Consider the following 19,276-nt stretch of genomic DNA (forward strand, 5'->3'; position numbering starts at 1 on the left):
GTTTGGAAGATATAGTCCTGGAGGTCTATAACCGCGAAAGTTGATGAGATAGGGGAAAACGGCGAGGCACGTGTCTTCTCATTTTTGGTGTTCTATCGCACTGTGGAGTCAGAATATGGTTAATAAAACATGACTCAAAAAATTACACACAGTGTAATGGTCCAAAAGTTATACGATGACTCATTGAAATAACTAGTGGGCGCGATATCTATCGAAAAGATATGACTCCCAAAATAAGATCCACTTCCATAATGGACTATGTCGGTCCATTCCTTTAAGTACCTCCTCCGCAACACTTTTGAACTTTTACCCTAACAGGCAAGTTCAAATGTTCAAAAACAGCTTTAAAATTCTGAAAACACCCTAAATACTTTCGAACGTTTCAATTCACATAGGCTGAGGGTATATCTCTGTCGGCCGACTGATACTTTTTTACTTTTTTAATATATAGAAAGATATAAAAACACAAAAACACTGATATTATGATGAAAAATATTATTTATAATATTATTATCTTATAATATTATTACTATTATTACTAGACCGAATTTGACAGTTCACCGGAAAGCTGATTCTGTTATCTGTCGAAGTATGAAAAAACCTTACCCGCTCAAAAGTTACAGCATTTGGACCATTGTTCGCCACCTGGACGGCTGAAGTGAGACTGCCCCTTATCATATTGGCCGATGGGGCCTTGATACCGACCACTAACTACTCCAAAATATTGGATATAACGTTCAATAGCATGTTTAAGTCGTCACACAGCTGTTTGCGATAAGATCAGAAGTAGAACCAAGGTTCTGAAGTGGCTGGACGGCAGCACTTGGGGTGGAAGAATATTCAAACCTACCAGAATGCGGTACGAGGATTGGAACAGGGTGCCTGCTCATGACACCAAAGGGCCATCCTCATATAGGAGACGAAATTTTAACGGTGTATCAACAAAACAAGATGTCGCTTGGGTGTTACCGCCGAATAACCAGATAAGTGAATAAAATACACGAACGAAACTATTTGCGTTGTTGCAACAAGAAATTTAGTACAGTTTGGGGGTAGACATCCGTTTGGGGGTAAACAACATTTCTACAGATAATTTTAGATATATGTCCACGTTTTGGTACCTACCGATTTTGGAAGAACGGTACCTCCCGATTTTGAAAGTGTTGAAAGATTTAGCCACATTATCCAACCGAAATAGCTCAAGTTTGACGTTAGAAGAAGGTACTTTGATAGACATTTAGTATTTAGTCTCCCTTGGTAGACCCCCAAATATCAACCCAGAGAATGGTCGGTACAGGTTAACGTTTTTATATAGCCCCCATAGAACGTTACCTCTTGATGCTCGGTATTTTGAAGATTTTAGCCACTTTATTCAACCGAAACGGTTGAAATCCAGTTTCAACATAATTTATGGTGTAGGGTATAAATAGTTCGGTCCGACTTGTTTAATTGCTTATAAAAGCACTTTGTAAAGGTAATGTTTTCGAAAAAAACGAACATTTTTATACGCTGCACCATAAGATATATTAAGTGTGTTTTTCTGTTTGTAACTCATCGAAATACCTCTGAATAACTTCAAAATCAACCTTATATTCGACGGAAAGACGATCTGCATCTCTTCAATTTGACCCAGAATTTCCGTAAGATGGAAATCTGGGGCCTAATTATGGCATCTACCTGCATAAATGTTCGGTAATGCATCTACCTTGATAAAGGTACGCCACGTTTTAATAATTGTGACCAAAATTATTAAAACGTGGCGTTGGTGGCGCGAATGGGTTTTCATAGTTCGATTTATTCATTCACGAGCAAATACTCGATCGAATCGAATGCCATGACTGAGTGGTGGATTTACCAGGTCTAAAGCCACGTTCTAATGTATCAATATTTTATTGAGGTTTTAATCTGTCACACAATACGCTGGTTAAGATCTGCTAAGCGATGATGAGCAGTTTCAAGCCACTGTAATTGGAACCTAAAGTCTTATATTGTGTTTAAGGACTACGAAGAGGATGCTTTAGTTCAATTTCTCTCTTATTTTCTACGGAATAAGCGTTTGGCCCCTGTGCGCTATATGCCGCATTCTATTCTTAAGTAACAGCACCGCACTTCTGGTCATACCATGGTTTCCTCGGTGTAGTCCACTGGTATATTTTTGGGACAAGGAGTGCTTTCATTAAGCGCTTAGATAAGTTAAATGAAGGCTGTCGGTTGTGTTTGCAGCTTTCCAATGTCCAACGGAACAGCCATCAGCGTACGTCACACAATGTCGCGAGTTCATATTAACTGTGGCCAAAAATAGAAGGAGTTGTCGTAGGTGCATCATTTTTGGTACACGTACCTATTATTGACTTACAATCTTCAGGACAAAAAATTTGGTTGGTCGGTCCACGTTTTGATATAGCCCCCATAGAACCGCACCTCCCGATTTTCGGTATTTTGAAGATTTTAGCCTCATATTTCACTGAATTTGCTGAAATTTGGTGTTTAGTCTTCGTAGGGGGCATTATACCTTCACCTTGAAATTTGTCTGCATAGGTCCACGCCTTCATATAGCCCCCATAGGACGGTACCTCCCGATTTTCGGTATTTTGGAGGTTTTAGCCTGATTATCACACCTATATGGCTGAAAATTGGTATTAAGTCTCCGTTGGGGGACTTATAACCTTCCACCAGAAATATGTCGGTATAGGTCCTCGTCTTCCTATAGCCCCCATAGAACCGTGCCTCCTCATTTTCGGTATTTTAAGTGTTGTGGCCTCAATATCCACCCGATATGACTGAAATTTGGTGTTTAGTCTTCATATTGTTTGTGAACGTATTGAATATATGAAACTCTTGTCTTTATATATGAGAAATTTCCTTAACAAAAATTTGTTGACCGATTAGTGGTCAAAAAACGGCAAATTTTTTGTAAAAAATCTAATTTTGATTTTCGCTGTTCACAATTTTTTTAAAAATTGATATTTTTAAAATTCTCTCGTTTTAAAGCAAGATTATTAGGTACTTAATAAGCCCACAAAAATATATGATGATCGGTTCATTCGTTTTCGCGCTATAGCCAACACCGCAAAACGATTTATTAAAAAAGGGGGTATCCTCTCAGTGAGGTGGTCGCTGAAAAAGAGAAATGACACATTCGTCTGGAAACCTCTGCAGCTGGGACCTTTATATATTTGAAGTATTCACTTTTTACTACACATACAGTAAAAAATATCGATATACACTTTTATACAATTTTTTCCCACTCCACTTAATTTAAAATTTTCTTCAGAAAATTAAAAAACTTAGCAATACATATTTGGGTAAATGTAAACAACATATGATTAATATTTACATGCAACAAAAGTGTAGCCAAGTTTATTACATCCCAAGAGAACTTAGGAACTATTATTGCAGCGATCGTTACTTTTAAATTTTAAATATTAACGCATAATATCATTTATTAATTTTAGAAAAAAAACACAAAAATACGTATTAACTAATATTGTCGGATTTAAATCCTCATATAGCAAAAACTACTTCACGTATCAGTACCAAAATTCAGATTCTTCTTAATTAATATGTTTTCTATCACTACCCATCAATAAATTTGTTCAACGAAGTATTTAGTTTTTACCATTTTTGGCCACGGTCGTGACACTGTGCATCACCATTGAGATATGTGCTGTGGGTTGGGATGTTTCACAATATAAACATTCAACAAATAGGGTAAAAGTACAGCGCCTTGCGATACTTCCTTATTTATCTTCAAATATTTGGTATGTTGGTCTCGGTATTAGAAAAATGCTTTCCTACAACCAACACGTAATGATCAGTTAGAAGGGTAGAATTCATGATGTCGGAAATCAGCATTGAAAGACCGACCATATCGAACGCTTTGAAAAGGTCAAGAGCTTCCACAACGTCACGATATGGCGGCGGCCACTGACTAAGGCCAGTTAGTCGTAACCTCATGAAAGTTATCTTTCAGGGATCGAAGCAACTTAAACGGTGTTTGCATTACAGATTTTTGCTGGGTTAATCTATATGATGCTTTGTTTGACGTTTGCGCTATGGAATTGACATTTGAAACCCAGTGGGTTTAACGGGATATTACCGCCGTAAGATTCTTCATTGGTAGGGGATTTATCGGGCTTTAGAATCGTTTAATCAGTTTTCTTTCATGTCCACAATTTTAGATGGAAAATTTCTGTGACAACTGGGAACCTCAAATGTTAAATAACGGGTAGTTCAGTGATAACAAATTTTAGCTATATGTATATGGGGGCTACTTAAAAGTGTGTACCTATGCTGTCAATTGTTGGTGGAAAAGTTTTGTGACATCTGGAAACCTCAATGTCAAATTCCTTATAGTTCGGGATAGTTTGTTAAAAAAGTGTTGTGACCACAGGTCCCCACAACAAATTGGCATTCCATTTTAATTCAGAATATTTCATGGTGGAGAATATAATAAATTCGGCACGTATCATTTTATGGCGACAAATTTGATTGCGATTATATTTTTAATATCCAATATTATTTTTGCCAGTTTACGGCGGTAATATGTCAAGTTAAGTCGAATAAGTTGAGACTTGTATGCGGTGCCTTAAAAACGAAAAACAGATCCGCAAAGCATTCGTAGTTTATGAGTGAAATTAAAAAAATGAAGAGGTAAATGTACAATTTCCAAAATAAAACTTATAGTTGATGGCATTGACTATGTTTTTACGAAAAAACATATTGAAATATCGTTTTCTAACTTCCTTAAAAATAAATTCTTTGTAAATTATTTTTTGTGCTATTTTTAATATCATTGCCACAAATTTATGTTGAGTTTTACTAATGTTGGCCCCGTAAGGGCAAGTCCATATTTTTTTTAAATACAGGTAAAAGTCTCTAGTTTACGATAAAAACGAGATTCAGCTGCCCCAGCTGCCACCCTGTAAGTTATTCCCCTTATACCACGCCTGTAAAATCGCCAAAATTCCGAAAATCGGGAGCTACGTTTATATGGGAGCTATACCTAAACGTGGACCTATATTGAACATTTTTTGCACGGAGGTATGTGGTTCCCTCAGAACTCAAAATGCAAAATTACAGCCAAATCGGTTGGAAAATTTGGCTAAAATCGTCAAAATACCGAACATCGGAAGGTACCTTTATATGGGAGCTATACCTAAACGTGGACCTATATTGAACATTTTTGGCATGGAGGTATGGTGTTCACTCCGAAGTCAAAGTACAAAATTACAGCCAACTCGGTTAGAAAATTTGGCTAAAGTCGTCAAAATACCGAATATCGGGAGGTACGTTTATATGGGAGCTATACCTAAACGTGGACCTACATTCATTAAAATTGTTTTTTCTTCTCTTTTGGGCTCGATATATAACTATGTTTAAAATTTCGAGGCGGTAGCTCGATTTTAACTATTTTTGGCACTCCTTTCCATACAAGTGGGACCACAGTGCGTATGAACTTAACATTTTTTACTAGTGCAGACTTAAGTTTATCTCCTGAACATATCGAGTTTCTCACGTTCGCGTTTCTTTTTCCTTCAAAAAATACGTTTCTCATCTTCTCCCGATATTTTGCATTTGCGCTTCGTGTTGTTACTGAGCTCAGGATTACCCTGTATGCCCCGTTCTTCTCCTCATTAGCCTTACGACACTTCTGATCTTACCATTGATTTATAGGTGGTGGTTTTGGTACACCAATTTTGCTACCCAAGTATGTTTGCAACTTCTCCACATTCAACGTCCTGTGATATATTGCACTTTTGCCGCAACCTTTAGACTAGAGCACACGTTTTCTGCTACAAGGAAATGGTCCAAATTCGCTCTTCGAACCGATATGTCATACAACGCACTTGAATTATCCACATAGCCTTGTGTATGTCTAGGTGTTGGAACCTGAGCAGCATTATCATGTAATTTGCCCCTCGTGAAGGGTGCCCTTGACGACCGTTGGACGAAATGTATTTTCCCTCCCAATTTTAGTATTAAATTGTCCTAGAAAAATCTTAATATCATGGCCAGATCATATGCTCTCTCTAGTCAATGTTTTTATATAGCCCCTATAGAACGGTACAACCCGATTTCCGGTATTTTGACGGTTTTAGCCTCATTATCACACCGAAATGGCAGAATTTTGGTATTTTGTCATCTTTGGGGCTACAAAACTTTCCCCCAGAAAATTGTCAGTACACGTAAAAATTTTGATGTAGATCCCATAGAACGGTACCTTCCGATTTTCGGTATTTTGAAGGTTTTGACCTCATTATTACACCAAAATGGCTGAAATTTGGTATTAAGTATCCTTTATTCCACCTGAAATTAAAATAGGTCAACGCATTCATATAGCCCCCAGAGAACGGTGCCTGCCGATTTTCAGTATTTTGAAGGTTGTGGCTTCAATATCCCGCCGAAATGCCTGAAATTTGGTATATAGTCTTCATTGGGGGTATAAAAAATGCCACCTGAAATTTGTCGGTATAGGTCCACGTTTTTTTATAGCCCTCATAGAACGGTACATTCCGATTTTCGGTATTTTGAAAGTTGTGGCTTCAATATCCCCCCGAAATAGCTGAAATTTGGCCTTCGTTCCACCTGAAATTTTCCGGTATAGGTCCACGCCTTCATATTCGGTATTTTGAAGGAGTTAGCCTTAATATCCCAACGAAATGCCTAAAATTTGGTATTTAGTCTTCGTTGGGGGTTTAAAACTTTCCACCCGAAATTTGTTAGTATAGGTCCACGTCTTCATACAGCCCTCATAGAACGGTACCTCCCGGTTTTCAGTATTTCGAAGGTTGTGGCCTGGATATACCACTAAAATGGCTGAAATTTGGTGATTAGTCTTCGTTGGTAATAAAAAATCTTTCCACACTAAATTTGTCGGTATAGGTACACGTTTTTATATAGCCCCCATAGAACGGTACATCCCGATTTTCGATATTTTCAAGGTTTAAGCCTCAATATACCACTGAAATTGCTGGAATTTGCTATTTAGTCTTCGTTGTGTGCATAAAACTTTGCACCTGAAATTTGTCGGCATAGGTCAACGTTCTCCCGAAAAGGCTGAAATTTGGTACATATTTAGTCTTCATTAGGGGTATTAAACTTTCAAACTGAAATTTGTCGGCATAGGTCAACGTCTTCATGTAGACCCTATAGAACGGTACCTCCCGATTTTCGGTATTATGAAGGTTGTGTTCTCAACATCCCACCGAAATGGCGGAAATTTAGTATTTAGCCTTCGTTGGGGATTTAAAACTTTCCATCTGAAATTTGTCGGTATAGGTCCACGTCTTCATATTGGTCTTTATATAGACCCCATAGAACGGCACTCTCCGATTTTGTATAATTTGAAAGTTTTAGCCAGGATACAAAACATTATAACTTATACAAAACATTCCTTGCAAAAAATCAGACAGCAAAGGCCCCGTGGCCCCCGAATTGGTTGTTAATTGGAATTTAGTGTTCCCACAAAATAGAAAACTTACTCGCAAAAAAACTATCCATATACATATATGTATGTATGTTTCAGTCTAACCCCCATGGACCGGTTTTAACCGGACGAATTTAACGGCGTTCTTACTGGTTTATTCTATCATCCCCAGGCAATCTTCTGCTTCAATTCGAACCCATTGAAATAATCCTCCATACAAATGGTTTTAACTTATTACCCATGTAATTAAAAACTTCTTGGCATAGGAAAATAAAATATGTCATCATTATACTAATGTTCATTCAAATTAACGGCAACTAATCAGGGAGTTTTTGTCTAAGCAACCCTGTTCTGAGTTTTTATTATACTTGTTTAGTTTAACTTAACATTCAAAATGCCACTCAATAAATAATGTGTTTCAATTACTGCCTACAAATATGCAAGACTAATTTCAGTAATTTAAATTGAATGAGGCACGAAATGGGGTCTAAAGCAGGTATAAATGAAAACTTGGCGCTTCATAAAATAACAAAAAAATAGCTAAATACAACAAAATGGCATTCATAAATAATTAAAGAGAGTGCAGAGGTAAGGCAACACCACGACTACCACACATCCACATAGCCAAATGTGAATAAATGCCCTGTCGGACTTTTATGAACCAGTTGATAAAATGATTGATAATAGATCGATAATTTTTAAACTGACTAAAAACTGGCTGAAAAGTTATCTAGAGATGAACCACTTTAAACAGAAAAAAATTTCGGCAATTGTCCATGTCTAGATAACTTTTCGACCAATATAAAGTTAGTCGAAATGTTATCTAGAGATTAACCACTCTGAAAACAGAAACATCTACCGTCTGCAAAGTATTTGTGTTTGTTGAAGAAATAAGGCACAAATGTATAAATAATTCGCACTTGCTTTTTCTTAATATTCTTCGTATAAATGCAGCATCCAGTTATAGAATACAGTGTTGATGGACTGAACATATTCGTACATATTACTCATATTATTCTGGAATTTAAAAGGAACACAAAGGAAATATACAAATCTCTAACAAAAGAGAGAGAGAGAGAGAGAGAGACAAAGAGAATGAGAGAGAGAATATGAAAAGTCAAAAATAAAAAACACACAGAAACAAAAATTGTTTTTATTTTTCACATTATGTTTTAAACTGACTAAAAATAGGCAAAAAAAAGTTAGTTTATTATCAGTCGAAAAGTTATCTGGCGTTGGACAATACTGACTACTCAGGCGCTCATCGCCTTGTAAAATTAGTCAGTTGGCATAAGGCAAAATTATCGATAAAATGCCACTTATGTTTAAAAAAAAGCTAGCTTTACGTGAGCTTTAAATCGGCCACAGTCCCTACAGGGTGTTTCAACTTAAATATTGACTAGTGTGAGTGGGTGCTGCTGTTGTGCCAACTAGCCTGGCTTAATTTATCCAAAAAAAAAAGCACGGCCCATACAATTATGACCAAAAGCTCAGACAGCACTATGTGCACGGGCATTCTACTGCTACTGCCATTCAAGAGAGTTGATAAAATCTAAATATTTAATTATGCACTTCACTGCCACACACTGTTGTAGTCTACCTACACCTCGAGTGAATGACGGGCAAGTGTGAAGGCTAGTGCAAGTAACTGCTTTGTGCCGTGTGTCCGTGCGGGGTGCGTGCAAAGAGCAGTTATGTACTTGGAAACCCCTCGCCAGTTTATTTGCTGCAATTTACATTTACGACGACGAGCAAGCAGTAAGCACATCAACGAACCAAATCTAAATGGTCGTGTTGCATGTCTGACAACGATTAAAACATTGTTGTCGTTTATCCACGTTTATCCTCTTGGCTGCGGGGATATATGTGTAAACAATGTCAGTCAGGTTTGCCAAAGTGAAATGTTTACATTTAAAGTGTACTCAGTTTGTAGTTAGGGGGAGGGGTGGGGCGGCTGAGACTTTAAGAACCTCTGCAACGAAAACAAACTGAACTGAGAATACTCAAATTCACTTTAGTTTAGCTTTTGTTTTGCAACACTTATGTCTAATAAATGCAAAAAAGTGCAAGTAAAATGTTTTCACATACCATATTGGGGTGGAACGGTGGAAATAGTCTTGAGGAAAATGACTTGTTTATAGCTTTCGTCATTTATAGTCCGATCCAAATAGACATTTGAAATAACATATTAGCTTCGTTCCTTTGCTTCCTAATAGTAAAAGTAGCAAAAGAGATAACTGCCAAAATTGCTCTCACGTAAAAAGTTTTGCACAAAAGTGAAGGAAAAAAAAACATGGCTGCTTAAAAGACAACAACAAACAAAATAAATGTCACTGTTTCTTATTTCATTGGTTTAAATTGTTTATTATTTATACTTCTTTTATTTTGCTTTGACAATGCGCTTTGTTTTCTTTTTTCTTTTGCCTTAATTGTCAAATTAATGTCAAATCAGCAGTTTGACTGATTTTCCACTTTTTACTCCACGAAATTTGTCGAGGAGATAGTAGTAAAAGAGACAGCCATTTTGGCATGCTCTTTCTTAAATTTTGCTTCAAGTTTTACTACTTTTTGGGGTTAAGGAACGCTTTCCTAGCTAAATATGGTAAAAATGCTATTATGTTTAAAGTAATAACAATAATTTGTACACAAATTGATTGATTCCAAATGAAACCTTAACAAAAGAAAATACGATTTTTCAAATATTTAATTTTGTGGCCTTTACAGGCAATAATAATGGTATGTATATCGATCCTACATAGACAAAAATTTTATGTTCTCACACGAATTGTCAAATTTTGTAGATCAATTTACTCGCCTTAGCGCAAATGTGGAACGCTGATTTTTGAATGAGGATTTCTTAACAATATATAGAACGTGTCTACGAAGAATTAGATCTGTATGTCATCTAGAGGCTGAGCTATGGATGCCCAAATTATTACGAATATAGACGAACGAACAAAAAATAGTTACAAAAACAGGGGGTTACTTACTTACTTATCTGGCCCATAACAGAACATTTGTTCCATAAGCCGAACAGAGAAAACATCTCCAACTCCAATACCAATACCGCGCCTTGTCATCTCTTCATCCACTTGTTTGCGCCATCTATTCTCTGGCCTGCTAATTCTGCGTGCACCGCCATGCAGCCCTAATTTATACGCCTTTTTAGCGGGGTCATCCTCGCTCATACTTATGATATGGCGTAGCCAACGCAATCGCTGCATCTCGATACGTTTATCTATACTGATGTCGTTGTATAGCAGATACAGTTCGTGGTTCATACGACGTCGATATTCCTCGTCAACGCAGATTGGTCCACAGATAATTCGAAGAATTTTTCTCTCAAACACACCCAGCACTGCCTTGTCTGTTTGCGCAAGCACCCAGGCTTCGGAACCATACATTAGCACGAGATGTGGCTTTATTCCTAAACTGCTTACTCAGCCCGAAGTAGCATCTGTTGGCCAACACTATTCTTCTTCGTATTTCACAACTGATGTTGTTGGTTGTGTTTACGGCGATGCCGAGGTAGACGAAGTCTCTTACTACCTCAAAATTATAGGAACCAACGTCAACAGTTGGCCCGATCTCTATGGACGCATTGCGCGACGACACCATTAACTTTGTCTTCTCGCCGTTTACTTCCAGACACACTTTTGCAGATTCCCTTTCGACTTTTTCAAAGATATCAGTTACTTCCTTTACCGATCGACCTATGATGTCAATGTCATCGGCATAAGCAAGTAACATATGGCTGTTTGTATATATTGTGACACTTCTTTTCACCTTCGCATCTCGTATAACCTTTTTCAGCAGAATGTTGAAAAGATCATATGAGAGGCCATCACCTTGTCTGAAACCTCGTTTGGTACCAAACTCTTCAGAGAGGTTCTTTCCTATTTTAACTGACAATCGAGTATCAGCTAATATCCTTCTACAAAGCCAGATGAGCTTTTCAGGGATACCAAATTCAGACATGGCTTGGAATAATCGTGTAATCGACAAAAAGATGGTAAGTGTCGATCTGCATATTTTGGGTCTTCTCCAGGATTTGCCGCAGGGTAAATATCTGGTCAATGGTGGATTTGCCTGGTCTAAAGCCGCATTGGTATGGCCCAATTATTTCATTGACCATATGCTTTCGTCGTTCGCCCCCCTGACACTATCCCTGACACTATCTTGTAGGCAATAGGTAGAAGACTTATGCCCCTATAGTTAGAGCATGCAGTCTTATCTTGTGGACAGGGCACAGGATGCACAGGTTCCAATCATCGTTCTTCCTGCCAGATGGTGCTAACTAGCTGATGAATACACCTTATCAGCGTGTCGCCTCCGGTTTTGAACAGGTTGGCTGGTAAGCCATCGACTTCTGCTGCCTGATTATTCTTCAGCCGACTTATTGCTGTCTCTACCTCATCTTGGCTGGGCGGTATACAGTCAATACCATCTTCTGGGATTGTGTTTGCAGCTTAACGATGTCCAACTTCCGCGTTGTATCTGTTCGTGCTTTATATGCAACGTTTAGACGGGTACGTACCTTTGCTGCAACAAGGTAGTGGTCCGAATCTATGTTTGCTCCTCGGAACGATCGTACACGCTCGATGAATGTCTTCCATCTATCACAACATGATCAATTTGATTACTTGTTCTTTGATCTGGGGACAGCCAGGTGCCCATATGAATATCTAGATGCTTAAATCTGGTACTGCTAACTACCATGTTTTTGCAGCTGCAAAGTATATCAGCCTCATACCATTGTCAGATGTTTCACTGTGGAGACTGAGTTTCCCGACTTAACATATTCTCCTTTCCAATTTTGGCATTAAAATCGCCTAGAATAATTTTAATGTCATGGCAGGGCAACGGTCTTAAGTTCTGTCCTTGTTTTCAGTGGGAGCATGAGCGCAAATAAAGCTGATAATGAAGAATTTTGCTTTTAATCGAATTGCAGCGAGTCTTTCATTCACTGGGGTGAAGCTATTCCACAAATCCGCAACCAAACTCATGCTTGGTGTCGTGCGTCACCTTTATTTGTTGTTGTGACCCCTTTCCCAATCCCCTATTTCCTGTATGGCAGTAATGTCGGCCTTGTACTTTTCAAGTACATCTGCCAATGCGTAAACTGCACCTTCTCTATAAAGAGTGCGAACATTCCAGATGCAGATTCGCAGACCATGGTCCTTAAAACGTTTGCGGGGTTCGTCAACTTTAGAGGGGATTGTTTTTCTCTTCTTTCGTTTTTTCTTAGTAGGCTCCTTTTTCTAGGGGAGGGTTGCTAACCCGACGCCCAAACCCAAGTTTTTAACGTTCTTATAGGAGAACGCGCGGCACGTGTTAGCTCATTACGTTTGACGGGTGTTAAAGGCAGCTCCTCAGGTGACACCCCGGGTGGTCAGTGTCCACTTGAGATGAAAGAGGGACCAATATAAATTCTGGGCTTTGCCATGTTAATGCCGGTCAGGACCGTTCCTTGGTATCTTCCATCCCCTACGTCACCCTTTGCATTGAATATGTCTTGTTAATTTGCTTCCGTATTCTTCGCTATTGTTCTGATGAAATTCCCATAAAAAAGTTCCCTTACTATGAAATTTATGAAAATGGAAAAATTAATTTCCTATCGTTTATGAAAGTACTATGCTCTACCTTCACGCCAAATTTTATGCTAACTGAAGAATAACTCTTTCTTTTAAACAAGGTTTAATTCGAATGAGACATCAAGGTTGTCTACCCATTAAAAATCAGAAATACCATGTTATAGTGAAACGTGGTTTTGTCGGTCGCGTCCAGGGTCTCCATAAGGAGACCATACGAAATTAGAAGACTAGTATTCTCCCTTTTCTTGGGGGCTAAATCTGGTTCTTTATTGATTAAATACTGTATTACAATCTACTTGTGTTTAACCCACATAAAGTCACTGACCGTTTAAACGCCACAAAAAATTATTGCAAAAATGTACGTAAAACTCGGATATTTTCGCCAAATTTTGTGTTTTTTTTTTTTGCATTTTATAAAGCTTCATTTGGTCCATGCATTTCCACGCAATTGACCTAAACGCAAGCAATCCAGAAAAATCTACTTTTTGTAATTTTCGACTTTTGATGAAAAATTTAAATATGCGATAAACATTTAATCATAAATGTTACATTCATATAAAGTCAGGGATTTGTTAGTAGTGTAGTAAGAGTATTTTCTCAATCATGTAAGAATACACCTATACGAGTATTACCTTTTAAAGTTTTTGACACTTTTAAAAGAGGGCACGATTGCGGGAAAGCTATACGTTTTAGAGAAAAACATTTATTTATTAAAAAAAATGCAAATTTTAATTTTTCTCCCAAATGTTTTCTCAAATTGTCGCTATTGTATGCCTAACACTGAACCATGATATGATATTTTTAAAGGGCTAAAGGCTCCTAATCGTAGAATCTACCCAGGTGTACAACATATCTCAAGTAAGTAGAGAGACGTTCGACCCTACACCGTTGGTTTTAATTACATCACTCCTGCCTAATGCCTAATAATAATGTTTTCCGTAGCTACATAATTCATTCGAGTGTTAACACACAAACTCGTAACGCTGTTGCTATTTTTTTATATTATTATTCAAATTTATGCAATTCTCTTTGGGCTCTTTTGCAACCACAAAGGATGTCATAAATTTCTCTTAAAAAACTTTTTAACTAAATTAACTTTTGACAGAAAAATACATACCTGTAAACATGGTAGTAAGTGTAATTTATTACGACAGTAATAGGTTGTTGGTGGACTGTGTGGTTTTGTTATTTGTTGCTTCTGCTGTTAGAAGCCTCATCCTTCTACTGAAAGCAATTTAACATTTTTCTATTCACATTTCCATTATCATCACTGCTTTTTGTTTTGAGACCAACTTTCTAATTCCCATCGTTTTTTCTTCCTTCTCGTCCTTTTTTTATTAATAGAAAAATCGTTCATTTTCATCAGTATCAGCAGCAAGTAGCAGCCATCCTGTTCTGGACAATCGACAACATTTAATGGAACTGGACGAAGGTGAACTCTTTATGGAATTGATACGTGATGTTGCCAATGAATTGGATATTGATGTGCTGTGCCATAAAATACTCGTCAATGTTGGCCTGCTCACTCACGCAGATCGTGGCTCATTGTTTCTGGCCAAAGGGACACCCAACAATCGATATCTGGTTGCGAAATTATTCGATGTAACTCAAACGACACGTAAGTCACATATGGGCAAATGTTTACTGCATTCTAAAAGGGCAAAAAAATAGACGAGGAAAAAATCAAATTAAAAACGAAATTGAAGTGCTTGAAAACAATGAAGGAAACTATTTGCATTATCATGAAGCAAATCTTAATTCGAATAGGTTATTTTGATTAACAATTTGACTCAATTTGAAAATTGGTTACCACGTATGGCAAAGATAAATGAATGAAAGTAGTTAAGGTTAAAGGATTATGTGCGGTGCGATGGAATGAATAAAGACTATTTTTGAAATCTTCTCAGACCAACGAAAGAGGATTTTTTAAAGAATATTTTTGAACGCCTCTCAGAACAACTCAGACCAACAAACGTGGCTTTTTTTAATTTTAAAGATTTTTTTGAGAGCTTCTCACACCAACGAACGTGGCTTTTTTTATTTTAAAAAATATTTTTTAAGGTCCTCCTAGACCAACAAACGTGACTTTTTATTTTAAAAAATATTTTTGGAGGCCTCTCAGACCAACAAACGTGGATTTTTTAAGGAATATTTTTTGCTGGCCTCTCTGACTCAACAAACGTGGATTTAAAAAAAATGTTTTTGAGGGCCTCTCAGACCAACAAACGCGTATTTTTTAAAGAATATTTTTTGAGGGCCTCTCAGACCAACAAACGCGTATTTTTAAAGAAAATTTTTTGAGGGCCTCTCAGACCAACAAACGTGGATTTTTGAATGAATATTTTTTGAGGGCCTCTCAGGCCAACAAACGTGGATTTTTTAAAGAATATTTTTTGCTGGCCTCTTTGACTCAACAAACGTGGATTTAAAAAAAAAATGTTTTTGAGGGCCTCTCAGACCAACAAACGTGTATTTTTTAAAGAATATTTTTGAGGGCCTCTTAGACCAACAAACGTGGATTTTTAAAGACTATTTTTTGAGGGCCTCTCAGACCAACAGACGCGGATTTTTTAAAGAATATTTTTAAGTTCCTCTCAGACCAACAAACGTGGATTTTCTAAAGAATATTTTTTGAGGGCTTCTCAGACCAACAAACGTGGATTTTCTAAAGAATATTTTTTGAGGGCTTCTCAGACCAACAAACGTGGATTTTTTAAAGAATATTTTTTGAGGGCCTCTCAGACCAACAAACGTGGATTTTTTAAAGAATATTTTTTGAGGACCTCTCACACCAACAAACGTGGATTTTTAAAGAATATTTTTTGATGACCTCTCAGACCAACAAACGTGGATTTTTAAAGAATATTTTTTGGGGCCTCTAAGACCAACAAACGTGGATTTAAAAAAAAAATTTGACGGCCTCTCAGACCAACAAACGTTACTTTTTTAAAGAATATATTTGAGGGCCTCTCAGACCAACAAACGTGGATTTTTAAAGAATATTTTTTGAGGGCCTCTCAGACCAACAAACGTGGATTTTTTAAAGAATATTTTTTGAGGGCATCTCAGACCAACAAACGTGCATTTTTTAAAGAATATTTTTTGAGGGCCTCTCAGACCAACAAACGTGGATTTTTTAAAGAATATTTTTTTAGGGCCTCTCAGACCAACAAACGTGGATTTTTTAAAGAATATTTTTTTGAGGGCCTCTCAGACCAACAAACGTGGATTTTTTAAAGAATATTTTTTTAGGGCCTCTCAGACCAACAAACGTGGATTTTTTAAAGAATATTTTTTTAGGGCCTCTCAGACCAACAAACGTGGATTTTTTAAAAAAAATTTTTTTGAGGGCCTCTCAGACCAACAAACGTGGATTTTTTAAAGAATATTTTTTGAGGGCCTCTCAGACCAACAAACGTGGATTTTTTAAAGAATATTTTTTTAGGGCCTCTCAGACCAACAAACGTGGATTTTTTAAAGAATATTTTTTTGAGGGCCTCTCAGACCAACAAACGTGGATTTTTTAAAGAATATTTTTGAGGGCCTCTCAGACCAACAAACGTGGATTTTTTAAAGAATATTTTTTTAGGGCCTCTCAGACCAACAAACGTGGATTTTTTAAAGAAAATTTTTTTGAGGGCCTCTCAGACCAACAAACGTGGATTTTTTAAAGAATATTTTTTTAGGGTCTCTCAGACCAGCAAACGTGGATTTTTTAAAGAAAATTTTTTTGAGGGCCTCTCAGACCAACAAACGTGGATTTTTTAAAGAATATTTTTTTAGGGCCTCTCAGACCAACAAACGTGGATTTTTTAAAGAAAATTTTTTTGAGGGCCTCTCAGACCAACAAACGTGGATTTTTTAAAGAATATTTTTTGAGGGCCTCTTAGACCAACAAACGTGGATTTTTTAAAGAATATTTTTTTAGGGCCTCTCAGACCAACAAACGTGGATTTTTTAAAGAATATTTTTTTGAGGGCCTCTCAGACCAACAAACGTGGATTTTTTAAAGAATATTTTTGAGGGCCTCTCAGACCAACAAACGTGGATTTTTTAAAGAAAATTTTTTTGAGGGCCTCTCAGACCAACAAACGTGGATTTTTTAAAGAATATTTTTTTAAAGGCCTCTCAGACCAACAAACGTGGATTTTTTAAAGAATATTTTTTGAGGGCCTCTCAGACCAACAAACGTGGATTTTTTAAAGAATATTTTTTGAGTGCCTCTCAACCAGCAAACGTGGATTTTTTAAAGAATATTTTTTGAGGCCTCTCAGACCAACAAACGTGGATTTTTTAAAGAATATTTTTTGAGGGCCTCTCAGACCAACAAACGTGGATTTTTTAAAGAATATTTTTGAGGCCTCTCAGACCAACAAACGTGGATTTTTTAAAGAATATTTTTTGAGGGCCTCTCAGACCAACAAACGTGGATTTTTTAAAGAATATTTTTTGAGGGCCTCTCAGACCAACAAACGAGGCTTTTTTATTTTAAAGAATATTTTTTGAGGGTCTCTCAGACCAACAAACGTTGTTTTTTAATAAAATTTTTGAGGGCCTCTCAGACCAATAAACGTGGATTTTTTTAGGAATATTTTTTTAGGGCTTCTCAGAACAAAAAAATGAGTTACCAGATTTGAACTAAACACACACTAAAGCAAGTTAAATAAAACCCTGTAAAAAGGTTAACTTTATAAAGAATATTTTTTGAGGGCCTCTCAGACCAACAAACATGAATTTTTTTTGAATATTTTTGAGGGACTTTAAGGATTACTTAAGGAATACTTTTACAGTTAAACGTAATTTTTTTAAAGACCAATTTTTGAGCGACGTTTTGACCAATAAACGTCGATTATTTTTTAAGAATTTTTTAACGAATTTTAGAGATTATATTTTTAAGGTACTCCGACTCACCTCTCATATTTTTAAATTCGTGACTTTTTACTCACTTAATTTTGTATCATTCCAGCCCTCAAGGATGCTGTAAAAAAGGCACGCTCTGAAGAAATTGTCATACCCTTTGGTGTGGGTATTGCCGGTATGGTGGCTCAAACCAAGGAGACCATCAACATTAAAGAAGCCTATAAAGATGCTCGTTTCAATTGTGAAATAGATTTGAAGACTGGCTATAAAACAAATACGATACTCTCAATGCCCATCTGTAACTATGAGGGCGATATTATTGGTGTAGCACAAATTATCAATAAAACCGATGGATCTCTGGAATTCGATGAACATGATGTGGAAATATTTCGCCGATACTTAACCTTTTGTGGTATTGGCATACAAAATGCTCAATTGTTTGAAATGTCCGTCCAGGAGTATAGGCGTAATCAGATTTTATTAAATTTGGCACGAAGTATATTCGAAGAACAGAATAATTTGGAATGTTTGGTGACGAAAATAATGACTGAGGCTCGGGTGCTATTGAAGTGCGAAAGATGTTCGGTATTTCTGGTCGATTTGGATTGTTGTGAGGCGGTAAGGAAGAAAAAGAAATTTCATTGAAAACAATTGAGTAATGCCTTCCTTTTCTAGAGTCACTTGGAAAAAATCATAGAGAAACCTAATGAAGTGCAAAGACGCTTAAGTCACAGTAAATATAGCAGTGATAGTTTTGACGAAAAGGTAAGCTAAGTAAATATCTTGTTTTTTATTTTACAGTTTAATTTTCGTTACATTCCCTTGCAGCAATTAACCAATAACCGTTTCACCGTACTTTTCGAATTGGGTGCAGCGAATCAATCAGCAAATATTTCCCGACCCACTGGCAATGACTTAAGCAATTCAACCTTGGCACAAATTGCCCAATTTGTGGCCACCACTGGTCAAACTGTAAATATAGCTGATGTTAGGGAATGGGTGCAGGAGCATAATCAAATTACAGCTGAAAATGAAATTGATTGTATCAAGGCCATCTTGTGCATGCCCATTGTCAATGCTCAAAAACGGGTGATTGGTGTGGCTCAACTAATCAACAAAGCCAATGGCATGCCTTTTACCGAGTGTGATGCTTCCATATTTGAAGCATTTGCCATCTTTTGTGGCCTGGGCATACACAATACCCAGATGTATGAGAATGCCTGTAAGCTAATGGCCAAACAAAAGGTAGCCTTGGAATGTTTGTCATATCATGCAACGGCGCCACAAGATCAAACAGATCGCTTGGTCCAAGATACCATTGAAACGGCTGAGGCTTACAATTTGTATAGTTTTAAGTTTATTGGTAAGTAAAGAGAGGCACAATTACAAGGAA

The 19,276-nt window shown here is 37.0% G+C and overlaps 1 protein-coding gene across 5 annotated transcripts in view; it reads left to right on the top strand.

Moving 5' to 3' along the window:
• Pde6 (phosphodiesterase 6) overlaps positions 1–19,276 on the top strand; it is a 444,092-nt gene that overhangs the window by 412,511 nt on the left and 12,305 nt on the right. For all 5 annotated transcript variants that reach the window (XM_073961124.1, XM_073961122.1, XM_073961123.1 and 2 more), the window contains 4 exons: positions 14,368–14,641; positions 17,990–18,501; positions 18,559–18,648; positions 18,712–19,246. In XM_073961124.1, the coding sequence (XP_073817225.1) occupies positions 14,368–14,641; positions 17,990–18,501; positions 18,559–18,648; positions 18,712–19,246 (1,411 nt within the window). The remainder of the gene's footprint in view (positions 1–14,367; positions 14,642–17,989; positions 18,502–18,558; positions 18,649–18,711; positions 19,247–19,276) is intronic.

This window comes from Musca autumnalis, unplaced genomic scaffold, assembly GCF_047663935.1.
Source record: "Musca autumnalis isolate F117 unplaced genomic scaffold, ASM4766393v1 scaffold_1, whole genome shotgun sequence".
In the NCBI taxonomy this organism is placed as follows: domain Eukaryota; kingdom Metazoa; phylum Arthropoda; class Insecta; order Diptera; family Muscidae; genus Musca; species Musca autumnalis.